General features: G+C 50.2%; 1 protein-coding gene across 9 annotated transcripts in view; it reads left to right on the forward strand.

The window, feature by feature from the left end:
• Nucleotides 1-2803: 2803 nt before the first annotated feature.
• STX2 (syntaxin 2) overlaps nt 2804-19715 on the forward strand; it is a 53851-nt gene continuing 36939 nt past the window's right edge. For 4 of the 9 annotated variants that reach the window (XM_064379548.1, XM_064379549.1, XM_064379551.1 and 1 more), the window contains exons 1-2: nt 2804-2982; nt 16020-16094. In XM_064379548.1, the coding sequence (XP_064235618.1) occupies nt 2953-2982; nt 16020-16094 (105 nt within the window). In that variant the 5' untranslated portion in view covers nt 2804-2952. Of the gene's footprint in view, nt 2983-7059; nt 7194-15669; nt 15916-15997; nt 16095-19715 lie in introns of those variants that run through there. The other 5 variants (XM_021671513.2, XM_021671518.2, XM_064379547.1 and 2 more) reach the window with 4 other exon arrangements.

Here is a 19715-nt window from a genome sequence, read left to right on the forward strand (position 1 = left end):
GTCAACCAATATTTAATTTAAACCTATGAAATGCTATGCGATTACTGAGGAGTGATTTACTTCCAATTATATAGTCACCTTTGGAATAGGTGTGAGGTGGTAATGTATGTTTTGTGTATTTGAAGTGGAGAGTTCTATAAATGTTTATTAAGTTTACTTGTTCCGGGTCTGAGTTCAAGTTCTGAATATCCTTGCTAATTTTCTATGTCGTTGATCTATAGAATCGTTAGCTCTTCTTGTTGCATTGATCCTTTTGCCATTATATAATGTCATTCCTCACCTCTTTTGATCTTTGTTGCTTTAAAGTCTACTTTATCAGAGGTGAGAATTGCATCTGCTGCTTTTTGTTTATTAGTTTATTTTTACTCTCTGTTTGGTTGGTAAATCTTCCTCCTTCTCTCTGAGTCTTTGTGTATTGTTGCATGTAAGATGGGCCCGGATGCAGCATACCGATGGGTTTTGGCTTTTTATCCAATTAAAATATATATATGTTTAATACCGGCGTTTGATGCTAGCTGAGCAATCCACTGAGCCGGCCAAAACAGCGGTGTTAAGATTGATGGTGTTTTTCTGCCCGGGAATCTCCGGACTCTGCACCAAGAACTGGCGTGCTAAGGCACCAGCAAAACCGCCACGCCGGCCACAAGAGTCGCCCTGGCGACCCGTGGAGCTCCTCCACTGGGAATCTCCTGGTCCATGAGCAACTAATATTCGTCTGAAAGTGTGGCGTCCTCTCGTTCTTTGCGCTTTCACTGGGAGGTACGTGCCCGAGCTGCTAATCATCAGCCATCTTGGATCTTATAAAACCATGATTTATATTTATTGTTGGATTAAGAGGTCATATTAGTAGGGCAAGTTGCAATCTCTCCAGCCACATCAGGGTCAAAATGGGAAAGTCAAAGCCTTTTGACTTGAAGGCTTTTTTCATCACCACTTCATAGATAGGAAAACTGAATCTTCACGAGATTAATCTCTTCGAAGTTACACAGAGAGCAAATAGCAGAACTGGCACTGGAAGCCAGGTCTAACATCCATTCTCTAATTCTACAAATATGTACTGAATACCTACGCTATGCCATAAACTTTGTAGGCACTGGAGACACACAATGAATGAAACAGGTCAAAATCCTCGTTCCCTTGGGCCTTATATTTTAGAAGTAGCCTACCTCGTAGTCTGTAATCTCCACTTCAGCCTCTCATTGGTCACAGCCAGTCCTTCATAGGGTGTAACCAATGGGAGACCTCTGAAGGGCACCTACGGGGTGTTACCAAATTCTTTGAGCTTGAACAAACCCTAAAGAACATTGTGATTGTTCAAGCTCGCTCCCCTCTGCGGCGTGCACTTTCACTTCCATAAATCTGTGCTTTCATTGCTTCTTTCATTGTTTTGTTTTTTGTTGCTTTGTTTATGTGTTTTGTTCAATTCTTCGTGTGCAACGCGCCAAGAGCCTGGACAACTCTCCGTCAAGAGCTTCCATTGGTAACAGAACCACATCACACCTAGAACCACATCCAAAACGTCCTATTTTTTCTGTGTAGCCTGTTCTCAAGTAGATTTCTTAGGGCTGCCTTCTCATGAGATCAAAGCCACCTCCTCCTGGAGGCAGTAAAGACTTTAACCTTGTTTAAAAACAAGTTTGGCCTGGCTTTCTCCTCCTGGAAGGCAATCTTTGCCTGGGAATCTTCAGCTAGCCAGAGAGTAACAGTGTGATTTAGAACTCAACACCAGGCTTTTTAACCCCAGGCTTGGGATTACATGGATATCACTTAACCAAGAGGCTGATATCAACTATGAGAGCAATCAGTCAATCAATCAATCACACACATGCAATGGAGCCCAGTAAAAGTTCTGCACGCTGCAGCTAAGTGAGCTTCCCTGGCTGGCAGTACTTTGTGTGTATGGCCACACATCAGTGCAGGGCAAGTAATGAGGCCTGACTCCACGGGGAGAGGATCACGGGAGGACCTCGCAGCGCCACACTCCAATCCCCAGGCTCCCCCACTGCCCTTCTTCCTTGGCTGACGTTAATCTGTATCATTTCCCTGTAAGAAACCATAGCTGTGAGTACAGTAATTTTTAGTGAATCCTGTGATCCCTTCCAGCAAATTATGGAACTTGAAGGTGGTTTTGGAAATCCCCAGAACTTGCAGTTGGTGTCGGAGGTGACGGTGGCCTCGGGGACTGTTCCGCCAACCTGTGTAGTTCACCTAAGCTCCTGCACCTTCATGACGACCTCTCTGCCAGTTCTTCTCTGTGCCCATGCCCCCATTTTCTTTTCTCATCTATTATTTATTTGTCTGTGTCTGTATTGCCTGTCTCTCCCGCCCAGAACTCCATCCCAGGGCTGGGCCTGCGGGTGCTCTTCACGTTACCTCCCCCTGCCATGTTATGCTCCTTAAGCATCACGTGTGTTACATGATCCCTTCTCCTTCATTCACACCCCAGGCTGGGCGTGGACCCTAAGAGAAGGTTCGGCATGTGTATTACCCAAAGCTGCACCCAGCTCATTCCGGGAGCTTTGCTCTTTGTCACTATTCGTTGAATGATCTATATTTTATTAAATAAAATAATGGGTGTGAGAGCATAAGAGCAGATCAAGAAGGGACAAACAGCACTTGTGGCTCTCCTGCCAGCCTGGGGCTCGACCGGGCCCCGCCCCTCCTCGCCTAGGCCCCGCCCTCCAGGCCCCGCCCCTCTTACAGGCCCCGCCCCTCGGGGGGGCTCCCGCAGGAAAGCGGCACCGCCTTGTGGGTGGGTGCGGGGCGCGGCGCAGGCCGAGCATGCGCAGAGCGCGCGGGGCGAGGTTGCCGTGGCAGCGCCGGCTCCTGGGAGGGCGGCGGGCGAGGGGCCGGGACCGCGGGGCCTGAGGCGGCGACCCGAGAGCCCGCGGCCCGGCTGGAGGCGGCTCGGAACAGGCTTGAGCGGCGGGGCGCGCGGCCCGGCCGGCGGGGATGAGGGACCGGCTTCCAGACCTGACGGCGGTGAGCCGCGGCCGCGGTTAGCGGTTCAGGCCCGGCCGGGGCGGGGTCTGGAGGGCGGGCGGGGGCTCGGGGCGTCCTGGGCGGGGCTCCGGGTGGGTCCCAGGGAGAGGGTCTCGAGCGTTCTGGGGCGGGGGTCTCGGGGAATCCTGAGAGGGGGGCTCCGGGCGGGGTCCGCAGGGCGGGGGTCTCGGGGAGTCCTGAGAGGGGGCTCCGGGCGGGGTCTCCAGGGCGGGGGGTCTCGGGGAGTCCTGAGAGGGGGCTCTGGGTGGGGTCCCCGGGGCGGGGGGTCTTGGGGAGTCCTGAGAGGGGGCTCCGGGAGGGGTCCGCAGGGCGGGGGTCTCGGGGAGTCCTGAGAGGGGGCTCCGGGTGGGGTCCCCGGGGCGGGGGTCTCGGGGAGTCCTGAGGGGGGGCTCCGGGCGGGTTCCGCAGGGCGGGGGTCTCGGGGAGTCCTGAGGGGGGGCTCCGGGTGGGGTCCGCAGGGCGGGGGTCTCGGGGAGTCCTGAGAGGGGGCTCCGGGCGGGGTCTCCAGGGCGGGGGGTCTTGGGGAGTCCTGAGAGGGGGCTCCGGGTGGGGTCCCCGGGGCGGGGGGTCTTGGGGAGTCCTGAGAGGGGGCTCCGGGTGGGGTCCCCGGGGCGGGGGGTCTTGGGGAGTCCTGAGAGGGGGCTCCGGGTGGGGTCCCCAGGGCAGAGTCTTGGGGCGGGCGGGCCGGGGACTCGTAGCGTTCGGGGGCAGGGGTCTCTGGGAGTCCTATGGTGGGGGCTCCTGGCCTGGTCCCCAGGGCGGGGTCTTGGAGCTTCCTGGGCGGGGTCCTCAGGGCCGGTTGGAGCAGGAGGAGGGAGAGGGAGGGTCCCGGCCCTGACCCCGTCTCCAAGAGGGGTTCCCTGTCCGTCACTCCACCTGGCGGATTCTATCAGGCGCTTACCCAGCCGGATCCCACCGGCCTAACTGTCGCCCGCCCCTCGGGGACCCCGCAGTGGGTGTCAGCCCCGGGAAGCAGGCCGGGTCGTCTTGCTCGCTGCTTTATCCCTTGGGCTGCGCGCAGGACCCTGCACCCAGCGGGCGGCAACAGATGGGTGTGAAATGTGGGCGCCTTAAGAGTGCTGGGTGCTTGGGGTGGGGCGAGCGCCAACAGCAGCCGGTGTCTGGTCTCCCCAGTAGTTTGCTTTGGGAACTGGGCTTGTGTCTGTTGACTCTGAACACACCCCGCGCTTCCAGCCAGCGGAGCACACAGGGGACTCGGCGGATGGCACAGCAAATTACTGTTTACTCTAGCAAGGGAAAAGCAGGTCGCTGAAAAATTTGGAAGGATTTTGGTGCATTCTCACGTGTAAAGGTGACAGGACTGTGGATGTGACGGTGAAACTGTAGCGATGCTCGTGCACTTTCCAGGCTTGTCTTGCCCGGGATGGCTTAGGGCAACAGGAGTAATTATGACTTTCCTTTTCCAATGCAGGTACCAGTTCACGCCTCGTGCGTACACGCATGCGGCCGCCGGTTCACGCCGCGTGCGTGCACGGATGCGGCCGCCGGTTCACGCCGCGTGCGTACACGCATGCGGCCGCCGGTTCACGCCGCGTGCGTGCACGGATGCAGCCCTTGCTCTCTAAGTTGTTGGCAGCCTCAGAACAGGGGTGCTAAGGCCCGCAGCCCTGCAACAGTCATTGCATGTACTGAGTGATGCTCTCTCCTCCGCTGCTAGAATGGAGCTGTTATGTACCCCCGAGTGGGAGAATGGAGAACATAGCCACTTCCATCATTATCTCTGCTCTGTGGTTCAGATGAGGAGCTCTGGTTGAGAAGGCAATGCTTTCATCCTTAGGATCATGGAAATTATGCTTTATATTCATTCCAAGGAATTTTCTTCACTGTGATATTTCTTTCCTTTTTTATTAATAGGCATGTATTCCCTGCGGTCTGCGGATCAACATCATGTTAAACACAGCAAATTACTGTTGTGTTGTCTTGCCCAGTAGCTTATCTTTCAGTGCCGTGTAGTGGGAGCTCAAACATTTATTTATTGAAGGAATGCCGTGACTCAGGCCTGTAATCCCGGCAGTTTGGGAGATCAAGGTGGGTGGGTCACTTGAGCCCAGTGTTGGAGACCAGCTTGGGCAACGTAGGGAGACTTTGTCTCTCCAAAACATTAAAAAATTAGCAGGAGGCCAGTCGCAATGGCTCACGCCTGTAATCCCAGCACTTTGGGAGGCCAAAGTGGGTGGATCACTTGAGGTCAGGAGTTGGAGAGCAGCCTGGCCAACATGGCGAAACCCTGTCTCTACTAAAAATACAAAAGGCAGCCCGGACATCCTGGCGCACTCCTGTAGTCCCAGCTACTCTGGAGGCTGCGGCTTGAACCCGGGAGGCTTGCCGAGAACCGATGTCAGACCACTGCACTCTAGTCTGGGACACAGAAAGAGACTGTCTTCAACAACAACAACAACAGCGAACACTAGCCGGGTGTGGAGGATCGCACCTGTAGTCCTTGCTACTCAGGAGGCTAAACTAGGATTCCTTGAGCGCAGGAGATAGAGGCTGCAGTGAGCCATGATTGTGCCGTGCCCCTGCACTCCAGCCTGGGTGACAGAGTGAAAAAAAAAAGTTGCTGAATGTCTTTGAACGTGAGAGCTGTGACTATCTTAGCAAAAGATGGCCACATTTATGTGTTGGGAAATAGTAGAAATACGTTTTCTTGGCTTGAATAGCAAAACGTAAATAAAGCAATTATTTGTCACTCAGTTTCTGTATATCCCAGCCCTTCCTGACACTGTTAGTGAGAACATAGTTTTCTCTAGGATGCTAGAGTTAGAAGTCATCTCATCTAGTTCAGTACCATCTGCTTTAGGTGCAGCCACTGAGCAGCCGGAGAGTAAATCCATGCAAGTGTCCACTTTTGGAGTTTCTCATCTTGGGAAAATAAATTTTTTTTTTTAACTCTTTTTTCTTTTTCTTTTTCTTTTTTTTAAAAGATGGAGTTTCACCATGATGGCCAGGCTGGTCTTGAACTCCTGACCTTAGGTGATCCACCCACCTCGGCCTCCCAAAGTGCTAGGATTACAGGTATGAGCCACCGCACCCAGCCGGGCAAATAATTTTTAAACCTCTCAAAACTTTTTCTTGTATGTAAAATGGGGACAATCATATCTCTCTTATCCACCTCATAGAGGGAGTTATGAAGCATAAAATTATGTAACGTTTGAAGCTCTGGGAGAAGGTGGGAGGGAGAAAGTGCTATGTAATTATAAGTGCTATTAATATTTACCAGATTTTTTGTTTTTGGAAGTAACAAAAATCAGCCTTCTGGCTGGGCACGGCGGCTTTCACCTGTAGTCCCAGCACTTTGAGAGGCTGAGGCGGCTGGATCGTTTGAGCTCAGAAGTCTTTACAAAAACATACAAAAAATTAGCCAGGTGTAGTGGCGTATGCCTGTGGTCCCAGCTACTCAGGAGGTGGGAAGATTGCTTGAGCCCGGGAGGCAGAGGTTGCAGTGAGCCAAGATTTTGCCACTGCCCTCCAGCCTGGGTGACAGACAGCCTGAGAACCTGTCTCAAAAAAAAAAGAAAAAAGAGCCACCTTCTCCCTAGTATAAAATAGTTAAAACTTAATTTGAAGTTTAATTACTTTTAATATTTAAAAACCCAACTTAAAGTTACCAGGTACAAGTTTAATTTTTTTTTCCTTAGGAAATGTGTCCTTTTCAAGTAGTTCTTAGAGTAGTTGAATATGTATTCACAACCATTGCTTCTAAATGGCTGGTGTTTTTTTCTAGGTAAAGTTTAATATTTTGTTGGTTAAAATGCCTCATCTTACAGTGTCCATGTTAATAAAATATTTGTGATGCTTCTAAAAAGTTTCTTTAATTAGCTGTTGTTGCTTGTTCCTGAGAAAAATGTACTTCTGATAATTACATGGAAAGGTCTTAAAACTTAATTCACTCAATACAATTTGTATTGATAGGTTTAGTTTCTACCAGTCATTTGGGCATAGAAAGTTTACATGACTTGGTCCAGATCTCCTAGACTCCAAATCCAGAAAGATACTTCTGATTTACAGAAAGTAAAAGACTCGCTCATCCAACAGGTACTTGAATGTCAGGTCTCTACCAGATCACGTGCTGGGAGCAGAGACACACGGCACTGAATTGAGTGCGGATGCTGATGCATGCAGCCTGGGGAGGAAGAGTGACGGAGGTGTAATCAAATTCCTTGTAGGATGTAAGCAAAACGGAATGGCTCTTCTATAAGATAACGACCCCAAACGTTTACTTACTTTTAAACTAAGTTTATGCACATTGATATATTTATTATAGTGAAGAATAGAGAAACTATCCATTTCATCTGTGGGAATTGTTTGCATGATGATAATAAATACACAGCTATAGCTATGTGGTGTTCTTAGTAGACCTAAAAGAAATGAGAACTCTATTTTTCATCCTCGGTTCAAGGTGATGAATTGCAGATATAGTCTCCCTTTTTTTTTCTTTGAGACTGTATCTTACTCTCTCACCCTGGCTGGAGTGCAGTGGCACGATCACGACTCAGTGCACCCTTGATCTCCCAGGCTCAAGCCATCCTCCCACCTCAGCCTCCCAAGTAGCTGGGACCACAGGCGCATGCCACCACATCCAGCTAATTTTTGTATTTTTTATAGAGATGGGTTTTCGCTGTGTTGCCCAGGCTGATCTTCACCTCTGGAGCTCAAGCAATCCACCCGTCTTGGGTTCCCAAAGTGCTGGGACTTCAGGTGTGAGCCACCACACCTGGCCTGCAAATATGATTTCTTAAAGGGCGGGAAACACTGCTCAGATATTTTTAAAAAGTTAATTTTTGACAGCTCATGTTTGCACATGTGCAGAATATTGTATAGTGAAGATTCAGGTTCCAATTTATAAAATAAGATCAAAAAACTTAATTGGAACTTAAAATACTAAGAATTTCACATATGAATATAATTTTCTATATGCATATATTTATAGTTTAGAATTTCATAATTTATGCAATCCTGCCAAATTTTTATATTTTATGTGTTCTCACACAAACGGTTTCTACAATTGGAATCTATAGTTTCTCTATTCTTAACTATAATAGGCATACTCATTTGTAGATATAAACATGTCCTTTGGTTTGAAGAGCAAAATAACTTTAAAAATTATCTGAGCAGTGTTTCCCACCCTTTAAGAAATCATATTTGCAGGCTGGGCGTGGTGGCTCACACCTGAAGTTCCAGCACTTTGGGAGCCGAAGGCAGGTGGATTGCTTGAGCTCCAGAGGTGAAGACCGGCCTGGGCAACACAGCAAAACCACGTCTTTATAAAACATACAAAAATTAGCTGGGTGTGGTGGCACAGATTAATCACTGCTTGTTTTTAACGTGGGGGTCTACTTTGAATTTAAGGAGTAGAAAACCTAAGAAATAATGTCTCCATAGAAGAGGTCCCCAGGAGCACACATCTGTCCCCTTGTGGTGGTGGCAGGTTCACTGCTGCCTCTGGACTGATGGGCCCCCTCCTCCTGCCCTTGCAATTACTACTCCCTTTGTCTGAACTACTGGACTTCTCCCTCAGCACATTCTCTCTTGCCTTGCACCTTGTTTTTTTTTTGAGGCAGAGTCTCACTCTGTTGCCCAGGGTGGAATGCAGTGAGCGCTATCTCGGCTCACTGCAACCTCTGCCTCTAGGGTTCAAGCAGTTCTCCTACCTCAGTCTCACAAGTACCTGGGATTACCAGCATGCATCACAATACCTGACTGATTTTTGTATTTTTAGTAGAGACGGGGTTTTACCACATTGGCTAGGCTGGTCTCGAACTCCTGACCTCAGGTGATCTGCCCGCCTCGGCCTCCCTAAGTGCTGGGATTACAGGTATGAGCCACTGTGCCTGGCCTCACACCATTTTTGGTCTCAGGTTAGGCATCACCAGGAAGCCTTCCTGCCTCCCTTTCCTTGTACATTCCAGAGATGGCCCATCTTATCTTAGAACATTCTGAACACAGATGCAGTCCTGCTTTTTCCTGCACCCTTCCCCCGGCTCATCAACCTTTTCAGGGCAGATGCATGCTGTCCTTTGTGCTCTGAAGCCTCAGTATTCTGCATGGCGCCTGATCCAGAGCACCTGCCAGGTATTCATTAAATCAGTGTGTTTCCTGAAAATACCTATGGTGAGACAAACGTAGATGCCACTGGAATCTCTTGTTTTCAAGACCTTTTGGTTAAAAGGGACAGAAACCCATCAACCAAAGCAAAAAAGGGAGATTTATTAAAAGATAGAGTGGGCTGGGGTGGCTCACACCTGTGATCCCAGGACTTTGGGAGTCTGAGGTGGAAGGATCACTTGAGGTCAGGAGTTGTAGACCAGCCTGGCCAACATGGCACAACCTCATCTCTACTAAAGATGCCAGAATTAGCTGGGCTTGGTAGTGGGCGCCTGTAATTTCAGCTCGGGAGGCTGAGGTGAGAGAATCGCTGGCACCTGGGAAGCGGAGGTTGCAGTGAGCCGAGATCCTGCCACTGCACTCCAGCCTGTGTGACAGTGAGAATCCATCTCTTAAAAAAAAAAAGTAGAGTGATTTCTCCCAGACCTTGAGGGCCTGTGGTACCATCAGCCCTCACAAGGGATGGAGTTAGGATGCCGCAAGCCACCCAGGTCGTTCCTGTCCTTGTGTCTTGCCCATTTTGCGGTTGCCGGGCCTGTCTGTGTGTGTGTCTCTGTTGTTGTTTCTTGGTTTCTGTCATTTGTGTGTTCTTTCCCCACTCTCCTCCCCCTTGTCTGTGTCTGCCCTTCTCTTTCTCTTCATTCATTCAGTCACTGATTTGTTTGTTGGCCTGTTCATCACCGACTGGCAGTGTGTGCCAGGCACTGCTGTGGGCAGGATGGCTGGGTTGTGCAAAGATAGAAGTCCTTGCTCTCATGGAACTTGCAGTTGGGAGATAGCCAGCCAGCTAAGCAGATGAATAAAGTATCTTTTGCAGTCCTTGCTGTGAGGGAAATATGCAGAGTGAGGGTGTGGGTGTGGCTGCCTTGGACAGGCGGGTCAGGAGGCCACCCTGTGAGCTGAGCTGTGGATAAGAAAGCGGCTGGGGGAGGGTGCCCTGGGCAGAAGCCACAGCAAGTCTGGAGGCCCAGGGTTGGGAGCGAGGTCATACAAAAGACAGATGCTGTTGGTGGTGAGTGGATGGTCAGTAGTGTGCGGAGGTGAGACATGAATTAGCTGGAGAGGTCGTCTGGAGCCATATCACGTGGGTTTCTCTTTGTCTCCGTGACTTGGTGGACGGGGGCTGCCCCCAGCTCCCAAGTTTAAATGGCCGCTAGTTCAGGCTCTCCTGGCTTCGTTGTGTCAGTTCCGAATCTCATTCCTGGGGCGAGGGCGTGTGCTGGGCCTTTGGTAGCTGAAGGTTAGCCTGGCAGTGTCTTACGTCCATGTGCCATGCTGGGGGCATGTGATGTATTGCAACCGCTTTGAAGAGCAATTTGGCATTGTTTAGTGAAGCTGAAGATGCTTAAACCACATGGCTCTGTGGTCCTCTCTGTGTGTGTGTGTATGCAGAAAACCATCCTAACGTACATGTGGAGACACGCAGGAATGTGGTTTTATTGTGTTATTGGTGATGGCAAAATCTTAGGCACAGTAGGAGCCCAGATGAATGCATCATGGCTTTTTCTATAAGGGAGTGTACGCAGCAGGTGAGATGAATGTATGGTGTTGAACCGTACTGTGAGGTTTCACCTAACACTAGAGCAATATATCCGAGTGGAGAAATCTGAATGTATAGCTGAGAGAAAAAAACCTGAACGATTACATTGCAGAGGCAGGCTGGGCACAGTCACTCATTCCTGTGGTACCAGCACTTTGGGAGACCGAGGTGGGAGGATTGCTTGGGCCCAGGAGTTCAAGGCCAGCCTGGGCAACATGGCTGACCTCATCTCTAAAAATAAGGTGCGTGTCTGTAGTCCCAGCTACTCAGGAGGCTGAGGAGAAGGGATCACCTGAGCCCAGGAAGTTGAAGCTGCCATGAGCTATGATCACACTACCGCACTCCAGCCTGGGTGATAGAGCAAGCCCCTGCCTCAAAAAAAGAAAAAAAAATTGCTGAAGTATAATACTATTTACATAAAGTCTAAGTGCCTGCTAAAAAGTATTTATGTGATATTAATAATGGAAACAAGTGTTAGTAAAAATACAACAAAAATGAAAAAAGTGTAACATTTTAAATAGTCTCTAAACTGGGAAACTACCTGCTACCTGTTCCTGACAATAGTATTCATACAGGAGGATTGTGATTTTACTGTAATGCTACTTTTAAGAGACTTCTGTTAACATTTAACAGAAAAGGAATGTTGCCATTTGAATGTTTATCCTGTACTTTGGCACTTTGGAAATCAAATATGTCATGTAGGAGAGTATTCCCTGGCTTTTAGTAAGCATTTGCCACAAACAGTTGGTTGTTTACGATAAATACCCTCTCATAATCCTGGCTGTTGTACAGCTGCTGCCCTGTCTCAGCATCAGAGACCGAACATGGACATTCACTGAGGAGAAGAATGTAGCTTAGGCATGAAGCCACAAGTAGTGCTTTGGTATCCTTTTCTTTTCCTTTTTTTTTTTTATGAATGGGAAAGCAAAGACAGTACTATTGGGTCTGTTTCCTGTTATCTCATCAGTTTTGAGAGTTCCAGGTGGAAATAAGACATGTAAGTCAAGGATTAGGAATAAGAAATAAGACAGTAGAGGAAACATATTCCTAGTCCTGTGGATCTTTCCTGGTCTGCAGGTAGAGAAACTCATTGTTTACCAGCAAGCCAATGACTCTGAGCAAAAATAACCGAGTAAAGTCCATCTGTGTGGTGGATTGAGAGTGGAGGAGGATTGAGCCTCTGTGATTGTTGACACCACGCAACTGTGGAAAGTGCATGCAGAGCGTGGGAAGGTCACTGTAGGAACCTGGCTCACTTCCCCAGGGGAGCACTGAGATGGGTGCAGCCTCTTTCCCGGGGAGCACTGAGATGGGTGCAGCCTCTTTCCTAGGGAGCACTGGGATGGGTGCAGCCTCTCTCCTGGGGAGCACTGAGATGGGTGCAGCATCTTTCCCGGGGAGCAGTGGGATGGGTGCAGCCTCTTTCCCGGGGAGCAGTGGGATGGGTGCAGCCTCTTTCCCGGGGAGCACTGAGATGGGTGCAGCCTCTTTCCTAGGGAGCACTGGGATGGGTGCAGCCTCTCTCCTGGGGAGCACTGGGATGGGTGCAGCCTCTCTCCAGGGGAGCATTGGGATGGGTGCAGCCTCTTTCCCGGGGAGCACTGGGATGGGTGCAGCCTCTTTCCCGGGGAGCAGTGGGATGGGTGCAGCCTCTTTCCCGGGGAGCACTGGGATGGTGCAGCCTCTTTCCCGGGGAGCACTGGGATGGGTGCAGCCTCTTTCCCGGGGAGCACTGGGATGGGTGCAGCCTCTTTCCCGGGGAGCACTGGGATGGGTGCAGCCTCTTTCCCGGGGAGCACTGAGATGGGTGCAGCCTCTTTCCCGGGGAGCAGTGGGATGGGTGCAGCCTCTTTCCCGGGGAGCAGTGGGATGGGTGCAGCCTCTTTCCCGGGGAGCACTGAGATGGGTGCAGCCTCTTTCCCGGGGAGCAGTGGGATGGGTGCAGCCTCTTTCCCGGGGAGCACTGGGATGGTGCAGCCTCTTTCCCGGGGAGCACTGAGATGGGTGCAGCCTCTTTCCCGGGGAGCACTGAGATGGGTGCAGCCTCTTTCCCGGGGAGCAGTGGGATGGGTGCAGCCTCTTTCCCGGGGAGCAGTGGGATGGGTGCAGCCTCTTTCCCGGGGAGCACTGGGATGGGTGCAGCCTCTTTCCCGGGGAGCAGTGGGATGGGTACAGCCTCTTTCCCGGGGAGCAGTGGGATGGGTGCAGCCTCTTTCCCGGGGAGCACTGGGATGGTGCAGCCTCTTTCCCGGGGAGCACTGAGATGGGTGCAGCCTCTTTCCCGGGGAGCACTGGTATGGGTGCAGCCTCTTTCCCGGGGAGCAGTGGGATGGGTGCAGCCTCTTTCCCGGGGAGCAGTGGGATGGGTGCAGCCTCTTTCCCGGGGAGCAGTGGGATGGGTGCAGCCTCTTTCCCGGGGAGCAGTGGGATGGGTGCAGCCTCTTTCCCGGGGAGCACTGGGATGGGTGCAGCCTCTTTCCCGGGGAGCACTGAGATGGGTGCAGCCTCTTTCCCGGGGAGCACTGAGATGGGTGCAGCCTCTTTCCTGTGGAGCACTGGGATGGGTGCAGCCTCTTTCCCGGGGAGCAGTGGGATGGGTGCAGCCTCTTTCCCGGGGAGCACTGAGATGGGTGCAGCCTCTTTCCTGTGGAGCACTGGGATGGGTGCAGCCTCTTTCCCGGGGAGCAGTGGGATGGGTGCAGCCTCTTTCCCGGGGAGCACTGAGATGGGTGCAGCCTCTTGCCCGGGGAGCAGTGAGATGGGTGCAGCCTCTTTCCCGGGGAGCACTGGGATGGGTGCAGCCTCTTTCCTGGAGCCACAGGTGTAGTCCCCACAGTAGCATCTGCCCCATGGGGTTTGCCTCTAGCTGGCCTGTGGTGTTGGAGTGGGAAGTGGTGGGTGTCCACCAGAAATAAGACAGGCTGTGGCTGGGCCATTGTTGAGCCTGTGTGATGGCAGCAGGGGGCTCACCATAGCATTCCTTCTACTTTTGTATATGTTTATGGTTTTCCAAACAAACAAAAATGAGGTGGCTTTGAACCTAGAACCCAGAGTTACTGGCAGAGCAGGGAGGTATAAGCTGCCCTGAGAGCCTCGTGCCTCTGCAGTGGGGGTGAAGCACTTCCATCACCCCTGGCTCGGGGCTTAGGGCCACAGGCACAGTCTCTAGCCCAGTCTCAGCCCTGCCCCCGACCCCGGCCCCCGTGTGTCTTTGGGTGAATGCACAGTCAGTCAGTGACTTAATACCATGATGCTTCACTCCATCCTTCCTGGTCCTGCACCTCTGAGACCCCACAGCTGAGAAGACAAGGCAGATGGCCACACGGAAGCAGTGAGACCCCGTGTCCAGCTAGTGGGATTAAGTGAGCACTTGGAGACAGGGAGACAGCAGGCTGTGGGCCCGAGAGGCGGGGCTGGGCATGCACATGGGAGTAGAGCCTCTTTCTAAGAGAGTGGGTGTCGGCAAGGGGAGTCTGCAGGCCTGGCCTGCGTGCCTGGTGGGGCTCGGCAGCACAGCTCCTCCCCCATCCATCTTCTCCCAGGGTGGAGTGTGCTTGTTACAGCTGGGAGTGTGGAGTGGAGTCATGGCCACAGGCTGCTCCTGCTCTGCGGTCTGCTGCCGAGTGATCCCTGCATGTGTTTCAGCCTCCTCACTGGCAACACGGGGACCATCAAATTAATGAGAACACGCGTGTATTTCAAATTGCCTCCCGCTTGTGAACTGGAGGTAAAGGACTGCTCTTACTATCTTTGAGAGGGTCAACATAACTACAGTTGTTAAGACAGGGAGTTGTGTAAAGTCAGACAGACCTGGCTTCAGCTACTGTTTTGGCACCTCTCAGCTCTGAGACCATAACCCCTGAGCACGTGTCTACTCTCTGATATAGAGATGCCAGTACCTGCCTCATGGTGGGGTGAGGAGGGTGGGGCCAGGAGGATTGACAGATAAGGCAGCTGGCTTGCCTCCTGTAGTTCGCAGGCACTGGCAGTCGGTAGCCTTTAGCCTTCTCTTTTGTTTTTACAGTGGTGTGAAATCTTGGAGAAGAGTGTTAAACTATGTGGGTCTGTCTCATGTTCATTTCTGCTGCTTGTCAGTTGATTGCCATTTTGTCTTTGCTGCTTTGTTTAGAATTAAGAGTGTACAGGCTGTGTGGGGTGGTTCATGCCTGTAATCCCAGCAATTTGGGAGGCTGAGGCAGGTAGATTGCCTGAGCTCAGGAGTTCAAAACCAGCCTGGGCAACATGGTGAAACCCCATCTCTACTAAAAATACAAACAATTAGCTGGGTGTGGCAGTAGGTGCCTGTAATCCTAGCTATTCAGGAGGCTGAGGCATGAGAATTACTTGAACTCGGGAGGCGGAGGTTTCAGTGAGCCGAGATCCTGCCACTGTACACTCCACACTCCAGCCTGGGTGACAGAGCGAGACTTCGTCACTCCCCAAAAGAGTATGGACTAGAAATAATTTTATTAATAAAAGCCTTTATTGATTTATGTATTAATGTTACCCATGAAAGTAGTGTCTCCTTATAGAACACTGGTAAATATCTCATCCTTAGGGTCTTCTGATGGAGATGGGACAGTCCTGTCTCTATTTAATGGACAGGAGGCAGAGACTGAGACAAGCTAATGGGCTGCTGGGGAGGAGGCAGGAGCCCAGGTCTGCAGCTCCTGATCAGTGGTTTTGCTTCTGGATGATGCTGGAGGTTATTTTTTTGTTTTTGGTTTTGTTTGTTTGTTTGTTTTTGTTTTTAGAGACAGGATCAGTGCAGCCTCAACCTCCCAGGCTCAGGCAGTCCTCTCACCTCAGCCTCCCAGGTAGCTGGGACCACAGGCATGTGCCACCATGCCTGGTTAATTTTTTGTAGAGACGGGGTTTCACCATGTTGCCCAGGGTGGTCTTGAACTTCGGGACTTAAGCAGTCTGCCTGCCTCAGCCTCCTAACGTGCTGGGATTACAGGTGTGAGCCACAGTGCCCGGCCAGTGTTTTGACTGTTTATGGAAAATATGCAACACAAGCAGTTTCACTTCTTGAGGGTAAAACTAGCTTGTGTTATATTGACTTACACAGTGAAAACGAAGTGATTCTAAAGTAGCTTAGTTCTGAGAAATCCAACCCTTGTTTCTCCCCAGGTCTTCCACCCTTCCTGGCTGCCTCAGCCAGCACCTGTTGTGTTGAAAATGTTGCGGGAGTTCATTTGGGGTAGAGAGTGGCAGCTGCTGGTTTGTTACAATTTGGTGCTCTAGTGAGTTGAGATCTTGTGGGTATTGAACTGTTTTTGTTTTTCAGTTCGCTATTTGTGCCCACATATAAATTTTAAAAATCAGAATTTTCCATTTTTCATTGTAGTGTAGGAAGAATGATGATGGAGACACAGTTGTTGTGGTTGAAAAGGACCATTTCATGGAGGATTTCTTCCATCAGGTAAGAACGTTTAATGGAACCCATTCATTGCCTCCCTCCCTCCCTCCCTCCTTTTCTTTTTCTCTTTCTTTTTCTTGTTTGTGGAGATAGAGGCTTGCACTGTCTCCCAGGCTGGAGTGCAGTGGCACAATCTCGGCTCACTGCAACCTCTGCCTCCCAGGTTCAAGTGATTCTCTTGCCTCAGCCTCCCAAGTAGCTGGGACCATAGGCTTGTGCCACCATGCCCGGCTAATTCTTTTTTTGTATTTTTAGTAGAGACGAGGTTTCACTATGTTGCCTAGGCTGGTTTCAAACTCCTGAGCTTGGGCAATCTGCCTGCCTCGGTCTCCCAAAGTGGTGGGATCACAGGCATGAGTCCTCGCCCCGGCGACTTTCTTCTTTAAACGTTTATATCAATATGATTGTTCATTTGTCATATTTCAAATAATGCTTCGGTTAATATTTTTAAAAGTGATTGTTTGAGTTACATAAGTTCTCTGTAATTTTTACTGTGATCACAATATTAGTTAATAATGAGAAAATTGCAAATCATAGCTCCTGATGCAGCCTGGGAGGGAAGTGGGTGCGGATGGTAGAACTGTGCACGTGGCCTCCGTGTGGGCCGGGGCGGTGCCTGCAGGGCCCTCTGGGGGTGGCACCCACTTCTCCCACCTGTTGGTGGCTGCTGCTGGAGCGCCTCGTCCTTGCAGGCTGCCTTTGGGCGGTCCTGCCGCGCCCCTTAAGAGAGTTTTACAGAGGCCTCCCTACAAGACCAGCAGTGTCTCAGAACGAGGCCTCCTTGGTTCTTCAGGAAGTGGTGGTTCTGGCAGTAGAGGTGGTGCCTGGCTGTGGGCGCAGGGGTCAGGTGTGCGTGGCTCTGCCAGCAATGCCACCCTCCACCGGTGGGAGTGAGGCCTGAGGGTGCGCATAGAGCAGAGGGCTCAGGGTCTGAAACCGGTGACTGGTGAACTGTATGTGAGCTGAGGCAGAAGACTCAGAAGGGAAGTTGCAGGTGACCCAGTGGCTGGTATTTTAAGACGTGGAAGCCTTCCAGCATGGGGCACGGTGGCCTGCCAGTGCTGGGCTCCTGTCTGAGGTGTGAGCCTCCCCTCCTGCTCATCCCCCAGTGCAGCCCTTGCGCCAGGCCCTGCTGAAATTCTCAAACCTAAGGACTATTCGATCTCATGTGGCAGCACTGAGTCACAGAACAAATGCACTGACTTTGTTAAACATGAAGAAACAAAAACACACGTCCGTTGGATTTTTTAATGACGAAACCTTCATGGCAGGACTCGCTTTGATTATGCTGAATCTCATGGGTTAGTTTTACTTGACAGTCTCAACTGGTCTGTCAATTCCTGGATTTGAGAATTTTTAATAGGTTTATAAAAATATATGAAAAGTTATTAGGTTTTCACATTCAGCCAGAATTTCTTGAATAGCTCATGTAAGTCTGGTCACAGGTTTTCAGGTATTTGTTAGTTGCTGCTGTTACTGAATGGAAAAAGCCATGAGATTAAATTGTTAGCTACAAGGAACTTCCCTTAAGCTGTAAAGGAGTTAAGATACTGTGATTTCCTGATTTCATTTCTTTTTAAATTGTCTTTAGCCTTCCTGCCCCTTTTGTCAAATTATTTTTCTGATTTTATTTCTTTTACTTGGTTGCTTAACTCTTCCATGAAAGTTCTTTGTGAAAATGTATTTAATTAATTAATTTATTTATTTATTTTTGAGACAGAGTCTAACTCTTTTGCCAGGCCGGAGTGCAGTAGCACGATCTGGGCTCACTGCAACCTCCGCCTCCCAGGTTCAAGTGATTCTCCTGCCTCAGCCTCCCGAGTAGCTGGGACTACAAGTGCTTGCCACCACACCTAGCTAATTTCTGTACTTTTAATAGAGACGGGGTTTCATCATGTTGGCCAGGGTGGTCTCGATCTCTTGACCTCGTGATCTGCTCGCCTTGGTCTCCCAAAGTGCTGGGATTACAGGCGTGAGCCACCGCACCTGGCCAAAAAATGTGTCTATTTTAAAGAATCTCCTGCCATTAAGTATTGCATTTAATAGAAAAGTTACATAGCTCAGGGAGGGCGTGGTGGCTCATACCTGTAATCCCAGCACTTTGGGAGGCCAAGGCAGGTGGATTGACTGAGGTGAGGAGTTCCAGAACAGCCTGGCCAACATGAGAAACCCTGTCTCTACTAAAAATACAAAAACTAGCCAGGGATGATGGCGGGTCCCTGTAATCCCAGTTGCTTTGGAGGCTGTGGTGGGAGACTTCCAGAACCCAGGAGGCGGAAGTTGCAGTGAGCTGACATCATGCCATTGCACTCCAGACTGGGTGACAGTGAGAGACTCCATCTCAAAAAAAGAAAATGAAAAGTGACATTGTGCAATTCACTGACTGTCATTAAGCTGTGGTCTTTCTGTGCCAGTCATCTTTGCTACTGGCATCTCAGGGCATGTGGGAAACAGGTTAGCCGTGCTGTAGGAAGGCTTGCCCAGTGCTTGTCTTTACTGGGTTCTAACTTAAGCTGAAGCTAATGAAATGAATGTTAAATAGTCAATTTGTTTTGCACTTAATTTCTGTGATGACTTCTTAGACTAATGCAGAAGCAAATAATGCTTGTTAATGTAAACTCAGCTTTAGAAAATGGCATTCTGATCTTTAATATCACACAGAAGTTTGCAAGAGAAATGGATGTCGTACATGACAAGTGTTGGTTAGACACTAAAACTGTGCTCTGAAGGGTGGCCAGGGAGGCTCCTCTCTGTGAAGATGATTTATAACAGAGTGAAACTTTATAACGGAGCAAAAGAGACCCCCTGCTATTTTAGTCCCGGACTTACAAGGGTAGCTGGCCGGGTTCTCTCTCGGTGCCTCTTTGGGTGCTGGGCGTGCAGCCCTGCAGCTTCCTGCTCCTCTGGAGCCACACGGCTTGGAGTTAGCAGTGGTGTAGATTGCAGAACTTTCCAAGAGTTATATATTTTTTAAACTTTCTGACATATGCGTATTATTTTAGAAACAGTACTTTTTCTTCTTCTTTTTTTGAGATGGAGTCTCGCTTTGTCGCCCAGGTTGGAGTGCAGTGGCGTGATCTTGACTCACTGCAGCCTCCTCCTCCCAGGTTCAAGCAGTTCTCCTGCCTCAGCCTCCTGAGTAGCTGGCACTACAGGTGCCTGGCTAACTTTTGTATTTTTAGTAGAGATGGCATTTCCCCATGTTGCCCAGGCTGGTCTTGAACTTTTGACCTCAAGTGATCTGCCCATCGCAGCCTCCCAAAGTGCTGGGATTACAGGTGTGAACCACTCCCAGGCTTTGTGATTCTTTAATACTTAGACTTTTCAAATCTGGTCTGGGGCTTGGCTTAGGGTCCCTGATGTCCCTAAGACCCTTTCAAGAGGTTTCTGTGGTCAAAGCGCTTTTCAAAGTAATATAAGATGATGATTGGCATTTTCATTCTCTCGTGACTGCACGATGATGGAGTTTCTCAGAGCCAGCACACCAAACCTCAAAGTATGCGGATCACGGTGCCTTCTATTAGGCCAGACATTGGATTTACAAAAAATGCAGATCCCTGCCCCTGTTTCCACTGAGTGTTTGGACAGTGATTTTTCACAGAAATGTGTTATTTATTTTGGCAT

Source organism: Aotus nancymaae, unplaced genomic scaffold, assembly GCF_030222135.1.
Source record: "Aotus nancymaae isolate 86718 unplaced genomic scaffold, 86718_ANA_hifiasm-v0.15.2.pri h1tg000021l, whole genome shotgun sequence".
Classification (NCBI taxonomy): domain Eukaryota; kingdom Metazoa; phylum Chordata; class Mammalia; order Primates; family Aotidae; genus Aotus; species Aotus nancymaae.